Source organism: Pseudomassariella vexata (assembly GCF_002105095.1).
Source record: "Pseudomassariella vexata strain CBS 129021 chromosome Unknown BCR38scaffold_12, whole genome shotgun sequence".
Lineage (NCBI taxonomy): Eukaryota > Fungi > Ascomycota > Sordariomycetes > Amphisphaeriales > Pseudomassariaceae > Pseudomassariella > Pseudomassariella vexata.
Window position 1 is genome coordinate 1197329 of NW_024467967.1, and position 24426 is coordinate 1221754.

At 49.6% G+C, this 24426-nt stretch overlaps 6 protein-coding genes across 6 annotated transcripts; 2 read left to right on the forward strand and 4 right to left on the reverse strand.

The window, feature by feature from the left end:
• Positions 1-1166: 1166 nt before the first annotated feature.
• BCR38DRAFT_444379 (glycoside hydrolase family 2 protein) lies at positions 1167-4228 on the reverse strand. Its single transcript, XM_040860936.1, has one exon. The coding sequence runs from the start codon at positions 3951-3953 to the stop codon at positions 1293-1295; it is 2661 nt and encodes an 886-aa protein (XP_040712675.1). The 5' UTR covers positions 3954-4228; the 3' UTR covers positions 1167-1292.
• A 1935-nt stretch (positions 4229-6163) lies between these two features.
• BCR38DRAFT_412422 (dipeptidyl peptidase IV N-terminal region-domain-containing protein) lies at positions 6164-9041 on the reverse strand (the record flags this gene model as incomplete). The annotated part of the gene is made up of 3 exons (XM_040858691.1): positions 6164-6345; positions 6401-8977; positions 9038-9041. 3 exons carry the CDS (start codon positions 9039-9041, stop codon positions 6164-6166), a joined length of 2763 nt encoding a protein of 920 aa, XP_040712676.1.
• Positions 9042-10661: 1620 nt separating this feature from the next.
• Positions 10662-13146, forward strand: BCR38DRAFT_56574 (glycosyl hydrolase). The gene has a single exon (XM_040865478.1). The coding sequence runs from the start codon at positions 10815-10817 to the stop codon at positions 13011-13013; it is 2199 nt and encodes a 732-aa protein (XP_040712677.1). The 5' UTR covers positions 10662-10814; the 3' UTR covers positions 13014-13146.
• Positions 13147-13701: 555 nt separating this feature from the next.
• On the forward strand, positions 13702-14263 carry BCR38DRAFT_350187 (uncharacterized protein; the record flags this gene model as incomplete). Its single annotated transcript, XM_040856549.1, has 2 exons — positions 13702-13971; positions 14060-14263. The coding sequence occupies 2 exons, from the start codon at positions 13702-13704 to the stop codon at positions 14261-14263; spliced, it is 474 nt and encodes a 157-aa protein (XP_040712678.1).
• A 2615-nt stretch (positions 14264-16878) lies between these two features.
• Positions 16879-18925, reverse strand: BCR38DRAFT_488427 (uncharacterized protein; the record flags this gene model as incomplete). The annotated part of the gene is made up of 4 exons (XM_040864270.1): positions 16879-17415; positions 17483-17830; positions 17898-18607; positions 18658-18925. 4 exons carry the CDS (start codon positions 18923-18925, stop codon positions 16879-16881), a joined length of 1863 nt encoding a protein of 620 aa, XP_040712679.1.
• Positions 18926-21541: 2616 nt separating this feature from the next.
• On the reverse strand, positions 21542-22486 carry BCR38DRAFT_412426 (uncharacterized protein; the record flags this gene model as incomplete). Its single annotated transcript, XM_040858692.1, has 1 exon — positions 21542-22486. The coding sequence occupies one exon, from the start codon at positions 22484-22486 to the stop codon at positions 21542-21544; it is 945 nt and encodes a 314-aa protein (XP_040712680.1).
• Between the last annotated feature and the right edge of the window lie 1940 nt (positions 22487-24426).

The following is a 24426-nucleotide window of genomic DNA, read 5'->3' on the forward strand; positions in this document are numbered from 1 at the left end:
AGCCCCCTGCTCCTTGAGAATACGTCAGCACCAATCAAACAGCCTAGTCAGACTTGCAAAGGGCACTCTAGTAGTCAGGACTGGGCGTTAGAGACATCAGCAGTAGCCTGGTCAACGCCTAAGAGGAGAGATGAACTCCAAGATCAACTCAGCTTATTCAGCAAGCTTGATAGTGATCCAAATACCCAGCGGCTACTCTTTCGGAAAGTTCAAAAGGGCTTTGATGAGAAGGACTACCAGTTAGCTGTCGCACAGCGAAAGATTGAGGCAATAGAGGCAGAGCTTGAGGCCAGTAGGGCTAGGAAGCGGAGGAAGGTCAAGATGAGCCCTAATTCGAAGTTTACTAATATTAAGGCTATTCGGAAGGCTCAAATCGAGGCTGGTGAAATTGAGGATAGTACAGATGAGTCTAGAGAGTCTGAAAACCCTAGTGATGGCGAAAGCTGTATTGTAGTCGCATCAGAATAAGTGTAAAAAAAGGTTGAAGTCAATGGTTATAATATACAGCATCATTTTTGGGGCGTCCCACATGTGGGGGTGTCCCGGATGTGGGTGTGGGACGTTATAGCTCCGACAAATAAAGGATTGACGGATCAGCAACCCTTCCGCCTCCCTCCACCAAGTCCCGTCAAAAGCTCCAATCCTCCGATATCCCCGTCGAGATCCACAATATCATCTGGCAATATGCCCTCACAGACCCTCGGGCCTTAATCACTCTAGTCTTCTCATCCACAACAGCCCAGATGCAGCCCGTGGACCGAGCATCCTTCAAGCTGCCGCTCTCGCAGGTCTGCTTCGAGTCAGTCACGACGGTCGTCTAGGACGCTAGGTACGCGTTGGCATTTGCTGATGAGAACCAACCGGATGATCCGGAGATCTGATTTCATCCGGAAAGAGACGTGGTGGGGCCTTTCGTTTTGGCGCCGGGGACTTACATTCAGGGTGGTTTGCGTGACGGGGTTGGTGTGATTGAGTATGGCAAGGGATAGAGGGCGGTAGGAACTCTGCGACGATGTGTAGAAGAGGTTCTATTCCTTATCGAGCAGAGAATTATCCGCATCTGCGAGAGACGGGGCGACCTTACAGGTGCAGGTTGAACATATTTCCAGGTAGTAGGTCTTCTCAAAAAAGCGGGCGAGGGGGTCCCCAAGTCTCTCGCGGTTGGACTGAATTACTGTTCCTTGGGTTACATGTCTCCCCCATTCAAACTCACGCATGGTTGGCGACAATATTGATCGGAGCCTCCATTCACTGCCTTAATATATACACCCAAACGAATCAACCAATATCTCCTACACAATCTCAACATTCCACCCTCGATACCCCAACTCAACATCGCCCCCGAACGCCAACTTGGCATTAAACCTAACATCAATCTCCATCCTCTCATGCGGCCACAGCGTCACATAATTATCCGACCAAAACACCGACGCGATATCTTCCCCTGTCGTCCTATCCACAAGACTAATCCTCAAGAAAAACGCCGGGACCGACGACTTGTTATTAAGAAGCACCTTGGCCACCCCCCTGGTAGCGCCCTGCTTGACGACCATCACGGATACCGTGGCGGTGGGGAGATCCGACAGAGAGGTCAAGTCGGAATACTTGGCAACGGGAGTGTGGTACCAGGTCGAGTTGTCCCAGTCGAGGGTGTCGGGGGTCTTGGGGAGCCAGTAGACGTTCCGGCTGAGTGTGTTTTGATGGTTGTCGGAGAGCAGTAAGCGGAGGAAGATGACGTCTGTTGAGTAGCTTAGGGTGGGGAGCTTGTACACGCTTTTGCTTCTGTTCGGCTCGGTGGGCGCGGCGACGGTCTTACTTAGGATCACTTTGCCGTTGGTCCCGATGGCTTCGACTTCGATAGTGCGGGGACCCTTGCGGTCGAGCGAGTGGTTGATCAGATACACATCTCTACGTACGTAGTCGTATGCCACATGCTCGAGCCTCCCGCCGACTTTGGCGCCGAAGTATGACCCCGCGGGTTGGAGGTAGTAATCAAACAAATTCCAATGCAGGCTCGGCCAGGCATTATTCAGCATCCAATAAATAAGCCCCGTAGCAGGCTGCTCCGCGTTCCAAAACGCGGCGTACCCTTCGAACTGAGCTCGAGTGGCTTCGTAGTCGAGGACCTGGGCCTTGAGGAGGTAGTCCCCGAGCGACGTGGGGGGGCCGTAGCGTTTCCACAGCGCGTCATTGTAGATCTCACGTGTGTAAAAGGAGGACACGTTGGTAGACATGTGAAAGAGCCCCTTGTTCGGCTGTTTCCACAGATCATCCATATCCCCCGGCGTCAAGAACTTCTTCAGACTGCTCAGCTCCGGTGTGCCCACACCGGCGCCCAGCTCGGAGCCGAGCCCGAATGCTGCCCCTAGACGGTCTTCGTCTGGATTCGTATCGTACCAGTAGTTCGGCGGCACCCAGTCGTAAGGGCCTGCCATCTTCATACCTGACGGCGCCAGAATCTCGGGATGCCCTTGCTTGGACGCCGAGGCGACGATTGGATTCTGCCAATGCACTTCTTCGAATGCTTTGACATACATCCCCGCCGCCTGATCATCGGGCCAATAATCGCTCCCCACCAGGAACGCGAGCATACTCGGATGGCTCTGTATCATGGCCGCCTCGTGCCGCATACTCGCGTTTGCGATACCGTAATCGCTCTGGTCCCACTCGTCCTTGACGGCGAGATTATCATTATACGTCCACGCCTCCCACTTGTTGCAGCACTCCCAGCCGGCCATCACCATGAGGCCCATGCGGTCTGCGATGTCGTACAGCTCGGGATGTTCCATTTTGCCCTCGAGCCGGACCGTGTTGTGGCCCAGGTCGAGCATGTACTGGGCCTGAGCTGTGAATTTGGCGCTGTCCCAGCGGAGAAACACGTCGGCGGAGTAGCCGCCGCCGATGACCTGGAAGGGGTGGCCGTTGATGCTGAAGAGGGTGTCGTTGTACTCGTTCAACTTCGAGGTTACCTGGCGGATGCCGAAAGTCCGCTTCGCAATATCTGACACGGTGTTGTCCACGAGAACAGAGAGCTGAGCATCATATAACGGCTGTTCGCCCCAGGCTTTGGGCCACCAAATCGCCGGTTTATCCAAGGTTGTCGTAATGCTGACATTGAGAGACTGCCTTGTGCCGAGTCTAACAACCTGCCTCTTGACCTCTGGCCTTCCCCCTGCTTCATTAGACACCTTACCCTCGAGAACAACTGTCACGTGGTGATCCTCTAAGTTCTGTATAGCCGCCTTAAGCATCACCGTAGCACCCCCCTTGTCCACCGGCAGCTCAAAGTCAGTAACCACACTCAGTGGCGCCAGTGCCACAGGACCCGTCCGCTTAACGAGCACATCGCGCCACACACCCGTCCCATTGTCCGGCGGATACGGATTCCAATCCACGAACCCCAGCGCAAAGTCATGATCATAATCTGTCGGATAGACCCGGACCAAGACCGCATTCTCCTTCTCCACCAACTTCGTAACTTCGAACCTGTGTCCTGCATACGCCCCCGCCTGAACCGTCCGGTTAGCGATCTGGTGACCATTGAAAAACACATCCGCCTTCGACGTAATCCCATTCGTCTCCAGAAAATAGTGCTGTCCTTTCCTCGGACTGAGCGCGAACTCGTGACGGTATAGCCACGGAACGGAAAATTGGCTCCGGTCCACGGCGGTATAGAGGTTATCTGAGAAGAAGAGCATCTTGTCGTCGTAGACCCCCGCCTCGATCAGGCAGCCCATTAATGTACATTTCGAGTTGCTGACGTGGTGCCATGAGGAGACGTCGGCTCTGGGTTTGGATAAGACGGAGAGATTCTTGCTTGTTTGAGAAGAGGACTGAATATGCCATGATGGAATGACGCTTTGCGATGGACCGGACGCTGGAAGGCTCGGGAATTCCGCTGTAACTGATTCGCAGCACAGCATCAGTGCCTGGAAAAGGCCGCGCAGGTTCATTGTGCCTGATGCCGCATTTATCTACGATGACCTGGCGGATTTATCCCAAAGATGCTGGACTCGTCAAGGACGGCGATGCGCATGTGGCGTTGAGGAATTAAGTTGATATGTAAGTGGTTCCTAGAAACCTTCTTATAAGTCAACAACTTGCCTCAAATGCAGCACTTCCCCGCTGGCTACAGCGATGGCTCTTGGCCGAGTCATAGGCCTTCTTTTCGTGGCCATAGAGGCTTGTTGAATGATACGTTGCACTAGCTGTTCAGCTGAGCTGGTGCGGTGGGATGGATGCATGGTTAGAGTGCACAGTTGACCAGGGGCAGAAAAGATTGGCCAGGGCTAGGAATTTTGTGGCGCAGCAAAGTTCATCGAGCGTAACTGACCAGGTACAAAACCTAAGGTCTTAGCAAAGGTTCAGTAGGTACTAAAAACATAACGCGCTCCGAGGTTCAACATATGTTGAACTTATCCGATAGCGGCATAGAAAGACATATACGTAGGGGCTGAAGGTCGTGAGGCTAGTAGTTAGTAATAGGACCTATAAAGGTTTAAATTAGTTATATATTAAATATAACTATAGATAATATAATTTAGGAATATACGGTAGTAATATCTAAACTAACTCGGGTTAGCGGCGCCTTGGACTACAGTATAGGCTACATATTATTAGTATATAGTTAACATATGTTAAGGAAATATAGTAATACTACTTACTAAAGTCGGCGGCTATAAGGGAAGCTACTAGATTTATTTTACAAAGACCCTACGAACGGAAGACTAGCGTACGGAATCGTAATTAACCGAATATATATTATATTTTTATACCGTTTATTTTAATTAGAAAAAAGCTCTTACTTAAGTTCAACATATGTTGAACCTCGGAGCGCGTTATGTTTTTAGTACCTGTTGAAGTACCTGGTCAGAACGTTCTTGTACCTGGTTGGGAAAAACCTTAAGTTCAGAATATTTCTAACCCTGGCGAAGTTTTTGCTAAGGATCGCTTAAACATATTAGGCATAAAGCACAGTATCAGATTTTTGTAGCAAGGCATATGTAATATATATGCTAAACCTAAAAGAAATAGGTACATATGCAAGACATATATAGGTTTCCGAAATTTCCGAAATCGCTTGATTAGTGTAGACCGGCACTTTAATTAGATGCCTACTATAGACGAACCTTATTACTTTGTACTAATATTTATATTCCTTGTAGCGGACGAAACTGACTATAAGCGTGACAGCGCTAGAGAGCAGATGCTGTACATATTTTATGCATATCATGCATATGCATCACATATATGTAACATATGGTCTATCTATGCCCAGCGCCTCTTCGACATATTCTAGTTCATTGCTTTTATCAAATCTTTATTTTTTAAGCCTCTTCTAACACATATACGTTATATATGCATATCAGACACTTTGGCCCTATGTATGTGCTCCTATATCGCTATATATGCGTTGCATTTACTCCGTATATGAGTTTTGCTTTGATACTCTAGCCTATGCCTAATATGGTTAAGCTATCCTTAGCAAAAGTTGGTCAGGGTTAGAAATACTTTCAAGCCTTATGAACCTTGCTGCGCCACAAATTTCTACCCCTGGCCAACTGTAACCTGTGGTTCGTATTGCTCGTCCCCCTCATTTAAATCCCCGCTTTGCCAATTCTCGTTGCACTGCAACTGCAGTTCCGTGCAGTGAAACAATTTCTCGTACTGGCATCCTCATCAAAACATTTAGGATCTGATATCATTCACCGGTTCATATGATGTTGAATCCGACGAGGGTGTGAGCGCCGAGCTTGTGCATGTGCTGTGCTGCTGTGGTCAGGGTGTTGAGGATCGACGTTTAGCACCCGTGAAGCTGGCAACTTCCGCTTCGAGGCACCAATCAAGTGCTCTCGGGTAAGCGGTGTTCAGCAAAGTGCGGGATTGATCTCGTCGGGACCTGATTCCCCCCCCCATCTTGGGCTCGGCAGATATTGTTGGCTAATCTACCTCTTGCAGGCTAATCCACTCGTTGTAATGAATGGTGACAATATTGGACGGACATGCTGTATACCACTTCTCGAACACTCGATGACACATCTCAGCGTCGGCATACATTGGAAGCGCAGGCCTGAGTCTGTCAAGTAATTCTTTCGATTAATGTCATTTCCTAAGTAGGTCCTAATGTCCAAGTCAGTATCCTTGTGCCATTCCGAACGCCTGGCTATGCACCCGCCCTCAGACCAGACAGTATGGACAACGGCAACGTATTTTTATACGTAGCGAATATGCCTGATCTCTTCCTGGTTTCCTTTAGGTCCCGCTTGCGCGCGTGTTCTTTAGGCTTTGCGTTGCTAATCTTCAACCATTCGCCGTTAAATGCGTTGATGAGCCAGTTGTTCAGTTCTACCATCTCTAGTTAGCATATCTCTTGCAGAGAAAAAGGGAGCGGGGCACAAACTGTCATAAACAATCCGGTTAGCATTGTGGAAGTGAATCGAATGATCACTGTCGGGAAACATGTGTAAATCATAATTCTCAATCCCCTCCAAGTCTAGCTTGTCAAGCAGCGTAAGCGTATTCTGCATATGCACATTATCATCCGCAATCCCGTGCATGACCAAGAACCGCACGTTGCTCGCCAGCGCCGTGACGTTGTTGATGGCGCTGTTGTCGTACCCATCGTCGTTGTCCTGCGGCGTCAGCATGTACCGCTCCGTATAGATGCTGTCGTAGAATCGCCAGTCCGTGACGGGGGCGACTGCCATCCCGTACTTGAACGTCTGCCCGGCATCTTGCTCAAGCGTCTTGAGTGTCTGGAATCCGCCATAGGACCAACCCCAAATGGCGATGCGGGTGGCGTCGACGTATTTCTTTGCGGCCCACATCTTGCCGGCTGCGATCTGATCATGGGCTTCCCAGTGACCGAGATCCTTGCGCACACATACACGTGCTTTGCGGCCGATGAAGCCGGTTCCGCGACCATCCACAGTTACGACAACGTAGCCCAGACTGGAAGCAACGTAGGACTGGAAATCAACCTGAAACTTCTTGGTGACGGTCTGCGAGCCCGGACCCGAGTACTGCTGGAAAAGGACAGGATACTTTTTCTTTGGGTCGAAATGAGGCGGGCGGCGCTCGAGGTAGTTGAGATCGAAGCCGTCCACGTTTATGGTGCCGTACTCGAGAAGAGGAAGTTCGTGCCTGCTGGCCTTTGATGCAAGCTCTTTATTGTCCTCGACGATGTGATCGTACGATTCGGGGTTGCTGGGTGTGCTGATGACTTTCTGCCACGGAACCCTGGGGCCCTTGTATGAAAGCAAGGCGTACCCAGCATTGCTGGAGAACGAGACGTCGTAATACCCTTCGATAGCGGTGTCTGTGATGGATTTCATCCCAGACCCGTCGAGCTTGACACTGTACACGTGATGTTGGATCGAGGACTCCTTGGTACCACGGAAATAGACCAGATTTTTCTTCAGATCTACAGCAGACGGTCCGTCATCAACCTCCCAGTCCCCCGAAGTCAGCACGATGGGGTCTGCTGCGTCCAGAGGACTGAAATAGGCAAGATGGTCGCTGTTTCCGTGAATGACGGCATCAATGTACCCATCTTGCGGTCGACCATTGGCTGGATCAGCGGGGATGTATCGAGTATTGTGCGTAATCTCGAACCACCCGCCATCAATTTTTCCAACATCCACAGTTCTGACTGTTTGGCCACTGCGTGCGACCACGTCTACCAGCACGACCCGCATGATGTCACTGACTCGGTTGGTCTCCTTGATCAACACCTTGGTACCGGCCCAGACAACTTCGGTTATCAACAAGTCTTCAGGGGCAAACCCGCCTTCGATCTCGACAGAGAACATGTCACCCCTCGACAGATCGTAGAAGAGAAGATCCACAAAAGGGTTGGGCGATCCTGCTTTGGGGTACTTGATCTGGCGGACTTCGGGATAAGCATCCTCGCCCTCGGCAGGTTGCGTGCCGCTCGGTCGCTCGATGAAATACTGAATGGGATATTCGGGCACGAGTGTCTCGTTGGTCCGCAAGAAGGTAAGGTAATCGCCATTCTCAGACCACCACATCGCACTGTTGCCCGAGAACACCTCCTCTTCGTAGATCCAGTCTGGGATACCATAGAAGTACTCGGGACCGCCGTCTTTGGTTATTTGAACCACATTGTTGCCCCCAAGTCGGCGCACGTATAAGTTGTTGGCACTAGCGTAGGCAATAGCATTGCTCTGCGGGCTCCATTGCGCCAGCTGCACCCTGCGCTTTGCGTTTTCGGGATCCAAAGGCTCGACGGTTTGAGTGTCGACGTCGAATATCCAATACACGCCGGTGAAGGAGTGCCTCCAGTTACTCTGGGTTTCCGTCGCAATGAGCACCTTCTTCAAATCCGGGCTCGGCCACACCTTATCCGGGGCCATTTGCTGGCTTCCATAACTGAACCAGGCATTCTGCATTAATGTTTGACTGCTGAATATCTTGCCACCAGCCTGGACGTGCTCAGAGTCCAAGCTTCGTACATCTTCAACCACCAGGTAGTCTTTGCCGAGCGCACCCTGCTCGAGCAACAGACCATCTTCTCCGTTTGCCCCTTCGATCCAACTGATGCTATGACTTTGTGCGTACCAGAATCCCGACTGGACCTGGTCCAGAGTAACCTTCTTACCCGATCCCCGGGAGGTAGTAGCCATCGGGTCGTGTTCTTTCTCGGACGAGTGTTGGTACGACTGGGACGACAAGTACGTGAAGAGGCCGACGACCCAGGCCGCGATAAGTGCCCCAGCCACGATAAGGAGTATTCGTCTCATCTTCCGATCTATCGGGACGACCGCATTTCCACCCTCCGCAGCCGCGGCCAGGAAGGCGTCGCGTTCGTCGTCGCCATCTTTAAGGGGGTCTTCGTCGTCGAAATCGGATATGTTTTTGCTGCTGTCCAGCTTCTCTCGTTCGCTTAACCTCTCGAAGACGAGGCTTGTCGTGGAGACAGAGGACAACGAGTCGCGCGAAGGCCGTGGTGGCGTTGCTGTGCTGCCAGGTTAGCTTTATATGTTCACGGCGTCGCATTGAAGTTGGTTGGCCGTACCCATGGTCGTTCTAATCCGAGTTTCCTACGAATGACCTTCGAGGGCTTCAAATCATTATGCTCAAGTTCTTGGAATATTCTGTAGTCGCCGGGACACTTCAAGAACAATCTGGGGTTTGCTTAATAAGGTAGTTGTATGGTTAGTTGACTCTGGACAGATCGGACAGATCGGACGTTACAGTATACCTTGGCAAACGGTCGGTTATCAGTATCAACTGCCCGCTGAACTTGCTGGCTGGCATTATCCTTATCTCAGACGCTTGAGTGGCACTCGTCAACCGGTTGTTGTGGCGGTGCAGGCCGGAGGCCCGGGCATTGTCAGTCATGTGTATAGCCACAAGAGCCGCCACAGCGGTGGCTGACTCTGAGATCGATCTCGTTTTGATCTGGGGGAACTGCCCGGACTGGAGAGGACAGAGTCTATTCTATTAGAGAGAATTAAGACAGAACAAACTTCTAACCTAACTCGTTCCTAACTAGCTTTCAACGTCGAGTGCCAAGATTCTGACGTCCTTCCCCTTTCCCCTTCCGGACTTCATCGGATCCAGGGGTTTTCGATTTTGCTCCGTGAAAATAGCGACGCCTTCGATGTGTGTACCAAGAATTCGGTGTTACTAATGAGCATCAGACGAAGTCTAACGAAATGACGTTTGCATTAGCTGTTCACCTTCCCATCCAGCTTGAACTGTCAGAACTGCCAACTCATCAAGCCTACGCATTGCCAGCTGTGGAGTTGACGCTGGCTTTCCGCGGGGTTGGTTCCTTTCGTAAACAAGCAAATTCGATCAATAAAGTCAAATCAGATCATCAACAGCTGATACCCATGCACCTGCTTCTTTCTCTTTTACGTATATACATTTTTATTTCGGCCACCCGCAGGAACTTATCGCGAACATATATTAGGCCTGACCCGGTCAGCAGCATGGTCAGACCCCGTATCCCATCCCGCCAAGCCTGACCTCCCCTGTCTCGGGACGAGGGCCATCTGTCCGTCTGCTTGGCGATGAAAATCGCACACAAGTCCGGGTTGGCCACTGAGCCGTTCCCTGAACGCTTCGACCTATCCCCATGACTGCCCTATGCAGTTGCGTCTAGTGTATATTAAAGGATGCGGACGAGCCCCGTCATTTTATTGTCTGTTCGATGCGCCCAGGCCGTGCCTTGCTCTCAGCTTCCCGGCAACCTCGTTTGTGAGCTGTCGTCCCATATTATCAGCATGATGCCACCCGGATGACAACTTCTGACAATCAATGGTGGCCTTGGCCTTCATCCCCAAGCCGGCCGGATCGAGGATCCCAAACTGGTGGAACATAGCGGCGCGGCATTGCCTAGAACTCGTATTGCACTTTGGTGGAATTGGTCCTAAGACATGGTGCATTTCCTCTCTTCTCCTCTGCTTACAGACGTACTTATTATGCTCCATATCTGCTAATTTCAGACCGGTTTTGAGGTTGTCCACAATCCAACTCATAATCCCGTCTCATTAGGGATTTGTCTGATGCTTCATTCGCTGCATCCTTTTCACTCGTTTCCAAGTCTAGTCCATCGCTTCTTCCCCCCAGCGTCATGATGATTAACCTCGTCAAAGGCGTTCTTGCCGCCACCCTCGGCGTGCAGAGTGCAAGTGCTGCTACCTGCAGCTCTAATCTAGTAATTGATAATTTCTCCAAGTGGCCAAGTGCTACAAACAGTCTGGGTGGCAGGACGAGTGGTATTTGTTCGAACCTGGAGCCAACAATGCGAGGCCAAAACTGACATTGATACAGATGATAATACCATGAGCTCCATCTCCGCAGCGAGCGGCGTGCTGTCCTTCATCCCCAGCGCCAGTGTCGACTCGTACATCTTCGAGAGTTTCCCCTGTGTGAACGCCTCCAGCAATGGCTACAATGCTATCTCCTTCTCGATCCAGGGAACAGCTGGGGCATCACTATCCCTCGAAATGCAGACAAAGTCATCCTGCTCCGCCACCACAAACACCGGTGCATGGGCCGAGGTCAATGGCATCACAGGCGCAAAGCAGACCATAACCGTTCCTCTCAGCTCCTTTTCTGGGGCAAACATCGGCGCCATTACCTCGTTCGTCTGGTCCAGTTTCTCCACTAGGAGTGTGAAGTGGCAGCTGGGAGATATCCAGTTTGTGTGTGCCCGCGGGTCTCAGACTTCGACAGGCCCTTCAACGGGGCAATCAACGCGAGCTTCTTCGACGACCAAGGCATCTTCGACATCTGCGATTGCATCTACCCTCAAGTCGACAACTGCTCCTGGCCCGACCTCGACCGCTGGGTGCAAGAACCTCCTCATTGACGATTGGGAGTCCCAGTCTCGCCTGACATTCTTGTATTACAACGCAATGATCCAGCCAACCAGTGATGACGGTACAATGGCTTCCATTGTGGTGGCCAACGATAACTCGGTCACATTAACGCCCAAAGACACAAGCTCGTACTTTTACAGCAAGACCACGTGCGTAAATGCTCAGAACGTCTATGGCGGCATCTCCTTGCGCATCAAGGCTGCCAAGGGCACCACGTTCAGCATTCAGCTCAGCTCTCCGGCCAAATGTGGAGATGCTGAAGAAACTGCATTTCCATCCCAGTCAACCACCGACCTTGGCTGGACATTCGATGGTACTTGGAAGTTGTACAACATTCCGTTTTCCAAGTACCAGGGTCTCGATCTGACCAAGGTCCAGACCGTCTTCTTCTCCGGCTTCTCCAGAGCTGTGCAACTCGGTCCTATGGCATTCTACTGTGGAAACACCGTGTCTGAGTACAAGGTACCGGCGTCGACTGCACCCGTTGGCCCATCCTCCACTGTCCCAGCTCCCAAAGGCACTGCTTCGGCTCTCGTCATTGACCAGTTTGCTTCATCAGGAGCCAATGCTCTGGGCTTCTGGCACGGTGGTGACGGTGGCATGTCGCTCACTTGGGGCACCAAGAAAGTTACCATCAAGTCCAGCGATGCCGACTATGCCTTCTACACGCAGGTTTCCGGATCCTGCCGAGACATGAGGAGCTTTGATGGATCGTATCTCCACATTGCTTACAGCGGGAGCAGCAAGTTCACCGTTGCCCTCCAGCAACACAATGCGAAGTGCGACGAGTCCGTGGCTCCCTACCCCGAAACATGGGATTCCATCGAGGCTTCCCGCTACGCCTCCGCATCCGATATCTACATTCCCATGTCCCACTTCAACATCAACCGAACCCGAGTAGTCGGCATCGCACTAAAGGGCTTCTACACCACCGAATCGGTCGTCCTTTCCAAGATCGAAATCGTCCCCTCCATCCCGACAACCTTCAAGATCCCCAACAAGCTGCCCACGGGCAACCTTGTCTTCGGCTGCAAGCGCCCCAACTCATTCGCCTTCGCCATCGACGATGGCGACCCGAGGTACGCGCAGGAGGTCATGAAGGTGATCAAAGACGAGGACATCCAAGTGACCTTCTTCACCGTCGGCGCGCCCCTCGACGACAAGAGCACCAACCTTACCAATGTCTACAACGAGATGTCGTCCCAGGGCCATCAAATCGCGCTCCATTCGTACACTCACCCTAAGATGGAGGGCCTCCCCGACTACGAGGCTATCGACTGGGAGTACAATAACGACATCGCGGCTGTGGAGCGCGCATTTAATGGTCTGCATACGCCGTACTTCCGCCCGCCTTTCGGGAACGAGGGTGCGAGGATGAGACAGCGCTTGGCGGTTACCACCGGGTCGAATTCGCCATATATCGTGAACTGGAGTGTGGATGTCGAGGATTGGCTTTGGGCGACGAGCGATACGCCTGAGAAGCAGCTTGATGCTTTTAAGCGGGATATTGCAAAGGGCGGGAATTTGGTCGTGATGCATTACTTGTACCCCTCGACGGTCGGATATTTGAAGGAGTTTATTCAGTTGGCTAAGGCGACGGGGAAGCAACTTATGCGTGTGGATCAGTGCATGGAAGATCCGAATGCGCCGGCTTTGTGAGGTGTAGCTGGAAAACAGCTGGACTCTGCTTGAGTGCTAGTACAGCATTTAATGCAGTTATTTGAAGCCCGCTTTATGCTCAACATAAGCAACTGGGGCTAGGTTGTAACCATGGAAGTTCGTTCAATATGCTTCGTGAACCCGTGATGTCTCGATCTGAAGCCACGCGCCGCCTCAACGGGTACGCTGCCCTTGTGCCACAGATCACATTGCAAGCTTCGTGGCCGAGTAAGCGGTGACCCAAGGCCAACGCCTCAAAATTGAGAATGACGCAATAATACAGCGCAGGTGCTCATGTCTCGCAGCCGAACTCTCGGCAAGGATGATCCAATTGAAGTTGCTCGGCGGTCCGTTCCAGCAAGGCTACATCGCCTCCAACTCTAACTTACTTTCTATATGTACAGCCCCCGAGCCCCTGAAAGTCAGCGCCGTGCTACAACCAAGATTATGAAATACGGCAGTACATAGTATTGCACTTTTAGGACAAGCCACTTGTGGAACTGACCTATCACAGTGTCGCGATCAACTCACCCCGCCTGCGTATTAAGATGTCTTTATTGGATGAGGAGCATTTTGGAAACGCTATAATAAGTATTGATTTGCCCACCAGCTTCAAACTGGTAGATTTACTTTCCCTTGTGTCTTGACTCTTGAACTGTTGCCGCAAACCCCCTCCCCTCTATTCGTAATGTTCTCTAACTCCTCCTCCCGCCCCTCCAAAGATGACAAGCCCGCCGCTGAAGTGGCCGATATCCCCCCTTCGATCTCAGACCTGCACTGCTTCACCGAAACCAATGGCGTCATCACGACAACCATGTTCGACATTCCCGGGTACAGAGTCGTCCGCGTCCTTGGCGCCGTCTACGGCATCACCGTCCGCTCGAGGAACTGGGCTGCCAGTTTCGGTATGGTAGCGAAGAGTGTCGTGGGTGGCGAGTTGAAGTGGTTTACCAGTATGGTACGTCTTTCTTCCTTGATCCTTTCTCCATTTGCGGGTTTTAAAAAGAGGAGCAGAGAGGCAAGACTCATCGCTCACATAACTCTAGCTCTACTCTGCGCGCAATGACGCCATCAGCCGGGTCGTTGCTGAGACTCAGTCCAGAGGCGGGAATGCAGTTATTTGTATGCGGTTTGATGCGGGTGATATGGCTGGGTTTGCGCAGTGTTGTGCGTATGGGACGGCGGCGATTGTGGAGAAGATCGATCCGAATACCCAGACGCCGCCGCAGTTGGCGCAGCCGATGGCTTGATCTTGGGGGGTTCTGGGTGAAACCAAATAGCATCCTGGATAGGTTTTTAATCAGCGCTTCTTGTTTGAGGCGGGGTTTTGTAGTCCTGTACTTGGCCGTACCTTCCCACCTGCAGGGTTGAAATGAGAAACGTTGTATGCCAAGTCGTATGCTACTTGAGACCGAACTCCAATACCACAATCCCTATGTAAAAAGTGTAACAAATGAGAGTTTCAACGAAGGGTTCGCTTGGCAGTGCTGTATTACTTGGGATGATAATGATGGCTCTGGACCAAGTATTCTGGCTTAATGATTATCATATAGAGTTATGGATATAATGGAGTATTTACTATTGAACTATCTGTGGATATGACATACTTTAGATTGAAGGGCTACTATACATGGAAAAGCAGGGATCTCCGCCCCTATAACCCCTAGGCTATTAAGGTCTCGGAGACAAGTAATTTCGGTCCACTTCTACGTCCACAAATACTGAAACAAACGTTCCCTCGCAATATAAATGTCACTGATGGTTTAGGCTTTGTACTGCTTCAATTGCTAGCATCCAATAAATTAAGGCCCTTAGCCATTTATCTATCCATACCACGCAACTTCATCATATCTAGCAATTTATAAGCACCAAGTTCGTTAATTTCAATACCAGGATCGCCAGGAGTTGCTAACTCGGTAAGCTCATCGCATCTAATATCGGGTTGGGCCTCAAAATATCAAAGCACGGAGAGTTTATATCCTCAACGAGCCTATTGTTATCGTCCTCAATGAGAAAAGTTTTTGGTTAGCCTGTTTTCCTGCCAGCATAAACCATGCACCTTCTTCCAGTGCCCTTCACCGAAGTGGCAGACATCTATCTACACCTTTGAAGACTTCTAAGTTTTGCAAACAGGTTCACAGCACTCCTCATATGGGTCAATCTGTTTCAAACACCAGTACAGAGAATCTCCGAAAGCAACCTGAAAGCGTTCCAAAACAAGGAAGCAGGAAATCGATTACATAACCACCTCCTCCGAAGCCAAGGATGGAATTTGGCCCTTCTAATGATAATATCGATAAAGAAGTATATGGTACACTTGAGTATGCTGTCAACAATGCGCCAGCCTTATGAGCATGCAACACCACAAGTCACGTTTTGTTCCAGAAACTGGGTTCACATCTTTATATATTTTTACCTTTTTGATTTCTATCTATTGCGAAGGCAAATGAAGAAGCAAATGATGCTAGACGGCCTCTAACTCTGCCCCATGTGATACCAAATCCTCCAAATCTATTCTGCTAGATCCCTTGTCCTTGTTGAAAGGACCTCCTGCAAAAGACAAATATGTCTTGTCGTTGTAGGTTCTGCACCCTGATGTCCTTCCTGTCAAAAGTGGTATCTGGGTTTACTATTGTAAGTGTTGAAAAGATTACAAGCGTTGTAGAATAACTACTGCTGAAGTTCAGACGGAAGCAGCTCGGCACAAACGGGGTCTGGACTTTAGACAGCAGATTATGCTCAAGCTTAGACGAAGCCGAAGTTCTGATGAAAATTGCTTAGGTTCGGACGAAATATGCGTTAACTTAGACGTGAATAAGTACTGAGGCTGGGGCGAATGTTTTGGTGCTAAGAAGATGGTAAGGTCCTGCTTCGGTCAGTATCTGGAATCACATCTGTTGTCTCCATGTCTGTGAACAATAGCAATACGGATGTAGCTCTTACCTGCCTCCATATATGCGTGTCCAGATATACGAGGAAGACCCAACAGACCTTTGCACATAAGTGACCAATGAAATCACCACGGTTAATAATGAAGATCTCAATGTAAAGAAACCAGGTGTATATTCAACTAAGCCCATGGGGTCATATGTCGAAGCTACTCCAAATTTCTCTTAAGAGCTTTTGAGGACGTAAGAAGGGTGAAGTTTGCAGATCTTGTGGGAAAAAGAGCTGTTTTACCGATAAATTGCGTGTCGAATGCTGCCTTAGCACCAGACATCTCCTGATAGCCAGAGCCATCACGATTTATAAGCTATATGCTCTGATAGTATGAAGCTATGTTTACTCAGTTGATTTAGCCAGGTCACTTTTGCGCAAACACGAGTGGAAGTCGGTTAGGCTCGTTCACACCCAAAAGTGTGCCACTCGTCCTGCAGCTTGTTCATGACGCTGTGGAATCTAAAAATTTTCCCAGTGCGACAAAGGCAAGTGCTTTCCTTCTGGAAGCCGAATACGGCTTCTCTTTCACCTGCGAATCATTTGTTGCTGATTATCTTCTTGGCCCGGACAAAGCAACGGATGATATGATATGTCATGATGTCGTGATAAGAAAAAAATTTAAAAGAAAGTGACTTCGGATGAGCAAACAAAGGCGATGAATGATGAAAAAGAAACAAGATCTCTTAAGATATAAGGAAATCATGGAGGATTGTGATGTTAATTGAGCTAAGTTAACCTCCGTCAGGTGTAACGGTAGAATGTTACCTATCTAACTAGTGTACATTGTTACGGAGTAACTAGGGCTCCGCCAGTGGACTGTGTGCCACTAGTCCTCTGTTAGGAAATAGAAAGTTCTTGGTGGAAATGAGAACTTTCTGTGACAGACCGCAGTCCAGACTCGATCGTGATGTTGCCATGGGGTGCATTAGAGATAGTCACCCAGGGCTTCACCTGGGTCATCACCCCAGTTCTCTTGAAAAGACCACTCGCTGTTGTTAAGATGCTTCCAAGTCGGCTCTCGAAGCTCTTCAATAACGGTATCACCAGGATAATGCCACTGGTGGTGTCGTTGGCCTTCCCGGAGGTATTTGGAGAAGCGCTTCTTGGTCTTGTAATGAATCCCTTCATCTCCAGCAATAATTATTGAAGGAAGACTGGGATTCCTTTCGAGACGCCGGAGGTTGTTCCTCTTGTATTCTCGGTTGACATCTGACCAGAAGAGGTCGTTCTTCATGATCTGGTGGATCTCGCGGGCGATATAGCTCCAGTGCACCTTAACGTCATTGAATCGAAGCAGTTGATCTTTAGTGAGCAACTCGTCAACGGTGAATAGTTTCTCGGTATTTTCAGTACGCACCTGAGGCTGAAGGAGAGCTACGGGGCGGGCGGGCACCGTAATAATGATCTGTTTGACAAGACGGAAGTGGGTGTAGAGCAGCGCCAGAGTGTCGATTATGGCAAACTCGTCACGGAAACAGCGCCAGAGTGTCGATTATGGCAAACTCGTCACGGAAACAACGCCAGCCAACGGCAACCTTCTGTGTAGCACCGAATGGCTTAAGAGCACCTGCCTCTGTGATCTCTGTCTGCAGAACAGCGGGTTCTTTAAAGTAGAGAATGTCGGTCTTAGGGTTGAAGAAGGTGGGAATCGAAAGCTGCCGGAAGCCCAGCCTCAGGACCTCTGACCTGCCCAATGAGCAGATATGAGCAGCGATGGGAACCTCAGGCTTATTGCAAAGCTGCAATTCTTCATTGGAGTATGTGAACTCAAATACTGCGCAATTCTTGCGGTCATCGAGGGAGAACTCGTAGATTTTGGCCCAGAGCTCCGTTGGCAGACTTCTCTTGTCATCTGTTTTGACCTGTTCCTTTGCATCCTAGTTTTTAACTTATTAGAAGAGAGCGTTTTTGGGGCAAAATAAAGATATAATCAGCTTGACTTACCAGGTTGGCGACTTGCGACTTGTCAGCGACATCGACTGACACACGTTCGGTTTCGCTCACACAAGAGAAATCCAACTTCTTTGGATTGACCACGTTCTTTTTCGACAAGGCAGCAATGCCCTGAATGGGAATTGTGGACTTGGAAGAGCCATTTTCGTTGGGTTTGCTGATCGTGGAGATCTGCACTAAACCTCCATGAGTTCCTTCGGCATTAGGAGTGGTCTTTTCAGATGCGGCAAGAACAGCTTGAGCTTTGATACCGCCAAAATTTCTGCTCGTGTCCAAAGAATCGTTGACGCCGTTGTAGTTTGTCACCACGTTCCTGTCCAGTGAGCCACTAATGACCTGGGCTTCCCCTATTTCAACGTTGTCTGCATTCCCTGCATCTCGAGGCTCTAGTGCCATGTCGTCAGTCATGGCACTGACCTTCTCTCTGGTTCGGAGAATGAGTTTAGTGTCACAAGCTTCATCGTGGTGATATGCCTTTCCAATTTTAACATTTTCCAATGTATCATTGGGGGCCACGTCGAAGTCATTGTTCCTCAATTTTGAGATGATATAAAAGTTACCCTGGTGAAGACTGAGGCTAAGAAAGGGGTTGCTAATGTTGGAATCATTAGTGCTACCCATCACAATATCATCTGCCGGGTTGTGATGTCCATGGGTAGTTGCGAGGGGAAGTAATGTGGTAGACTGTTTGACATCTGGAACTGTACGATGTAAGTAACATACCAGAGGACTATATGCATAGAGAACTCACAATTCGGCTTGTAGAACCTAAGATATGCAGCACTCTCCGCTCGAAGATTCTCCTTCTTCATCTGGATATGAAGCTGTTTTGCCTTATCGTGAGACGAGCAAGCTTCAGATGAGGAGTCCATAGACGCGACTTCGTCTGAGAAAGTGTGCCCAAATCCTTCAGTGACTAGCTCATGAGTCGGGAGCGGAGTTCGGCCCTTTTGAGGAGAGACTTTGTAGAGATCCTTATTGGCGACGGCCTTCAGTTCATCTGAAGCACTCATATCCATCTTGTCCATTCGTGATAAAATGGTGAATTGCAAGAAGTCGTTAGTCCGTTCGTATGGCCAGAGTTGGTGAATTCTGAAGCGAAGCACTCTTGTTTGTGGTTCGGCACAGATGATAGGTTAGCAGTCATATAAATATACTGTGTTAAAGTGAAACCATCGTATATAGCGATGATGTTCCTTTGTTATTTTGTTTAGCCTTTGCTCTCTTAGCCTTAGATATCACCTTGGTCTTGGCCTTGTAGGCTTCGCGGCCGTCAAACTGACCTGCGTCGGCAGATGCTAAAATGTGGGAGTTGAGTGATTACTATGTGAGATTTGAATCAACTTACCGAGTGAATGAGGAAGCAAGTGGAGGTGTTAATGCGTGATGTAGGCAGTAGGCGAGTTGCTAGTAATCGATCACTTCTGATGTCTGTGCCTAATGGGTCAAGTAGCACTGGGCTGTCAATCTAGTCCGGCATTTTAACTTATAGTAAAATAAGCAAGTATGTCGCAATTTCAAGGCAGGAAAGTTGTTGAATCTGAAATGGACTATTCGGATCAACTGTCGCAGGGCGAGATAGAGGTGAGGAAGAGGTTGCGTTGCAACTTAGCAAACTTAAATTGTGACTAGAGTAGCAATGGAATAGATTGCTTTAGTCGAAGATTTGAGAATGCCCAGTGTGTAGAGGATGTGTTTCCTAGGCTGAGAGTTGCAGAGATCCCCGTACTGGTCGTGGCTCTGCCTCCAGTTGTTCCGATACCCTTATGTGTAGCTGCGTCGCAGTTTTTGGTCTTTTTGTGGACAAAGTCCAAGATCAGTTCGGGGTGTGTGGCTCGGAGGTTGTTTAATAGTCAACCGGCAGTCTTTACAAAGTGTTGTTAGGGTGCTTGTGACTCCAGTATAATGTACGCTCAATAGGGTGGGTGGCACCTTTCTGTAGACTGAAAAGGGGGGTTCGTTGACATGGGACAGCTTGAATATGCGGGTAGTAACTTTGAACAAGTTTGAAAAGCTTGTCACCGCCGTGAGTGGAGAATGAAGGGCCAGGCAAGATGCGCGATAAGACATGATGGCCCAGCGTATGTAAATAGAAACTCTATACCAAATTTCCATGGGATTAACAGTTATTTCAAGAGAACAATCCTCTCAAACGCATTGTTCTAGTGATTATATTCTCGCAATGCTTGGTATTTAATCCATAGTCAGGACCAGTTCCTTTTCAAGATGGATGATTATTCTCGTGTTACCAGAGGTGAAATTCCAGGCTGTCGTGGTAACACCTGAGGTATTGCTGCGGAAGTGTTTTATTGTCCCGGTAGGTTTTGTTGTAAGGTGGGTGAAGTCATTTGGGCCAGCAACACCTCGAAAAATACTTGTCCAAATGCACAATGTGACTCGAACATGATCGAAGAAGCAGGGTTATTATATGGACTTATCTATGACCTGATTAAATTGTATGAACGAAGGCTATGTTTCCATCCCTATGGTTATTGTCTTGGGGACGAGGTATTATGGTTGGTATGTTCACGCGTGTTGTTGGAAACACCAGACAGATTTGAGAGACCCCAACGTGAGCACAACGTAATCTGAGAGGGCAGATTCTTCCCGAACCTGCCTTCTATCTGCCAAAATATGAGAGTTTTGACATGTTTTATTCAAGAAACATGTGAAGGTGTAAGAAAGGGACGACTTGACTCGGGAGGATCCATCCTCTGAACCCTGATATATCCACAAGACAACGTTATCCAATTCAAGAGTGAGCATACTAACCATCTTCTGCAGTTTCGTTAAAGGAAAACTGCCATTGCCAGCTCCAACAAGTTAGTGCTTGCCTGCATGAATAACACTGCGTAATCGGAAAGAACTTGAGTTGAGCCCTTGAATTTAAACTGACTCCAGTTGGTTCTCTCTCTTGCAGCAGTTTGTGTCAGAGGTAGTCCGTGCGTATCCACCACTACTACTTGGTTCAGCCCACCAGCACTAGCCTAGCTTACCTAAATACACCACACTTCTATCTCTCCGTGTGCCTCAACAGTGTGGCTCTCTAAAGACCCCGATATTAAAACTGCATTGGTAGCGGTATTCACTGACATCAATTCAGAGGCTGAGTGGAAAGTTTCTTGGTCAGCCAGGCTTTATTAAGTCAGGAAAGAAGCTATGTAATGTGCCTGGTTGGACTAGCATTCGATTGCAACTAGGAATGAAGAGAAAGACTTGCCGAGATGATCCCGCGTTGTGGGACATGCTAGGTGCGTTAGGAGCATCATAGCCACTGATTCGTAAATTTATATCTGAGTAGTTACAAGTGGTTGCTATACGCCAACGGAACTCAAGGTGCTCGTACTGGCAATTGTCTTACGCGACCCAGCCATAAAATTGCACACGATAGCTAACCTCACGGTATCGGCGGTGGCGTTCGGCAGTGGCGTCAGACGAAATTGGTCAAATATTTGATATATTTTATTGGAAAATTACATCGTAATATACAACAGTTGTATTATAGGAGTTTTGGCTGTTTCGCCTCCTTCTCCACTTCGCCTTGCAGCTAGCAACTGATTTCTATCAGGCCGTAATGTTCATGATTCGCACGTTCTTTGTGCACCCAGTCCGTCGCTGCAAGCCCCCTCCTGGCCTCAGTAAAAGCTCGCATTACTGACACCAGCGTAGATCCAGGTCAACGTGGCCGTCTCAAGCGCGGGCGGCTGATATTCCCCAATGCACCCCTCCTTTTCCAGCTTCAGCATCCATCGCTCGAACGTATCCTTTAATTCGTGGACTTGATGACCGCAAGGTTGAGGGTCTTGCGGCTGTTGTTTGGGCTGGCGAGGGGCGACTTGCGGGCATGTTATGTTTGTTTTGTCGACGACTTCCGACTCGTATTTGACAAGCATACTTTGATGTGGACGACGCAAAAAGTAGTTGTCGAAGTTGAAATTGACATTAAAGTTGTAGTGGTATGGTTGCCAAAGGTCGTAATGCCGCCAGGACAAGCTTTGGTGTTCAGAAGGCCATCTGAGCTTCAGGTTGAAGGCCGATCGTTGGTAGACGACTAGAATGAGGGTCTTCAGCCGCCGGAACTTGGACAAATGCTCCAGAAATTTCGTCATATTTCGTTTCGTTTGCACCGTTTTGTGAAACATGCGTAGATGCAGCCCAGTGTAAAGACCCCACGAAGTCCCTAGAGCAAGCCTGTATATGCTCTTACGTAAGACCTCGATCTGACTGAGGAGGCGGATGACCTTCAACAACCTCTTGACCTGCAAGTACGAGTCCAGAAGGATTATGTCGCGCGACAGGTCGATATGTTTAACAGTTCCAGAAAAGACGAGAGGCTTGTAGCGGCGCAGCACTGCCTGCCGGGCATCGTGGCACACCCGGGCGATGGCTGGAGGTGGCTCATTGCGAACGTCGGCGAACATGAGGCGACTTGCAGGTGTGGACTGAGGGGTAGAAGAGGATGGTGAGTCGATCACTTCGTAGACTCGTGGTTCCGGAAGTGCATATCCCCAGATCTGGTCTCGTAACTCCAACGGCAACCTGGAGAATTGAGGGAAGCCCCCCTGCAGGGACTCAATCATACCTGATGTTTTCGAGTGCGAAATAAAAATAAACAAAAGCAGCACCTTGGAACCTGCCAATCGTAGCGTGCATACACCGCAAATGAGATCTGCAATGAGGTTGTCTCGAGGGTTTATGTACTTTGTAGCCAGAGAAAAGAGCTCCGTGTGAAAGAGCCCCGTGTGGGTTCCGGAGTTCGGCAAGGTCGTTTCCAAGGTTCGGCGTTGCTTCAAGGTTCGTTCCTCCCTGCACTCGATCACCAGAAACGGGGGTGCTTTGACTTGCTCGATAAAAATTGAACAATAGACAATCTAATCCAAGTCGATGTGGATTCGACCAGTGACGAGTTAGAAAATCAACCGGATAACTAAGCAGTACTTAACTAAGTGCGTTTGGAGCCGCGCAGGAGGTTCTGTTTCAATCCGACGGGTCGCACTGACGACCAGGCAAACGCATTGAAAAGCATAGATGCAAACCGGTAAGCGAAATTTAGACACAAGGGTAAATGTGAGTGACCCCTAGATATAATAAAGGGCCCAAAGAATCCCTTCAAGGGAAAGTATGCGGGTTTCAAGCCACTTGACTTTATTGAATACATCAGGTGTATGTGCTAAGGTTGGGGGTACTGGGGGCCTAAAAGAGCCGAATGGCTGTCGAGCGTGGGACTCTCAAAGTGGCCGCGCAATAGAGCAACAAGAAGAAGACTAAAACCTACGAGCAACCTTCCGTTTGTGGGCATAGGGTGAGCCGCCGTTGCACCAAGAGTTCCCATCGGAGCGCTGACATACCGACTAGTCGACACCTCGAGAAGGAAAGCTGTCGGATGGGCATGGCGGACATGGGCATGGCGGACGAGTTGTGTGATAAGTCTCCAGTGTCATGGGTCGCAGAGGCCCCAAGACGAAACAAATCTTAGGTGCGACCCCCGGCCGATAGTTAAAGGCTGCGGCATACGGGGTTGAGCTATAAGTGGAACCTATGGCTGCGCATGAACTCCCCTCCACACCAACGTTCATAGTCGTTTACTGCCATGATGCTGATGCTTGTTGCTGGTGCCGGGGTTGGCTGTCGGTTCCGGCCCACGTGCAGCTATCACACAAGGCCAGTCCGGACTAGCGACGGCACAGCAGCTGACATCGTTTAATCATTGCGTTGTTCCTGCAAGGCGGCGGCGTCTGACGGCTCACACGATGTCCGTCGTTCGTTCGTTCGGTCTTCGTGCAGTTACCGTTTTCATGTTGCGCGACGTTGCAGTGACGCAGCGTAGAAGCTCCATAGCATGAGTGAGAGCGTACAGGATATTCAAACGTCGAAAATAAGCTTAGGAAATTGATGGCAATGCATGTATGTGAGTTGGCAACCCCAGAAGGCTCCTTGACCCTTGACCCCTCCCGGCCTTGACAGCTGCAGATGCAATATGGCAAGAAATGGCAACAGGACTTTTTCCTGACCAGCTAGGATCCGAGTGGTATATTGGCATTGCCAGCATCCGTGAGCAAGCGAAGACGGGTACGAATACTGCGACAACCCCCGATTCCCCTCATCGTCGCCGGCTTCACAAGATTCCGTTGGGCTCGAAACAATGGAACAAAGGTTAGCACGTTTGAATCCCAGTCAAAGATTTCATCATTATGGGTATCGGGCTGTGCTTGTCAGGAGCCCCGAGTTCGAGTTCGGCGGGGCGGCTTGGTCCCAGGGGAGTTTATCAGTTGGCGAGCTAAGGCGGCCCTGGAGCTAAGGTCCTGGGCCAGGGCTTCAGTCCAAATTAAGCAGGCGGTCACTGTCCACTAAGTGGATCTGCCCAGCCACGAACTACAAAACTTGGCGAAGATAATTTGGCGATTCTTGTTTTCTTCCTTTTCTCCTTCGTGCGGCGGCATGACAAGAACAGTTTCCCCTGTTGCTCGAATCCCTTTCCTTCACTGGAATTTCAACGGATTAATTTCTCGTAGCGTCAGTC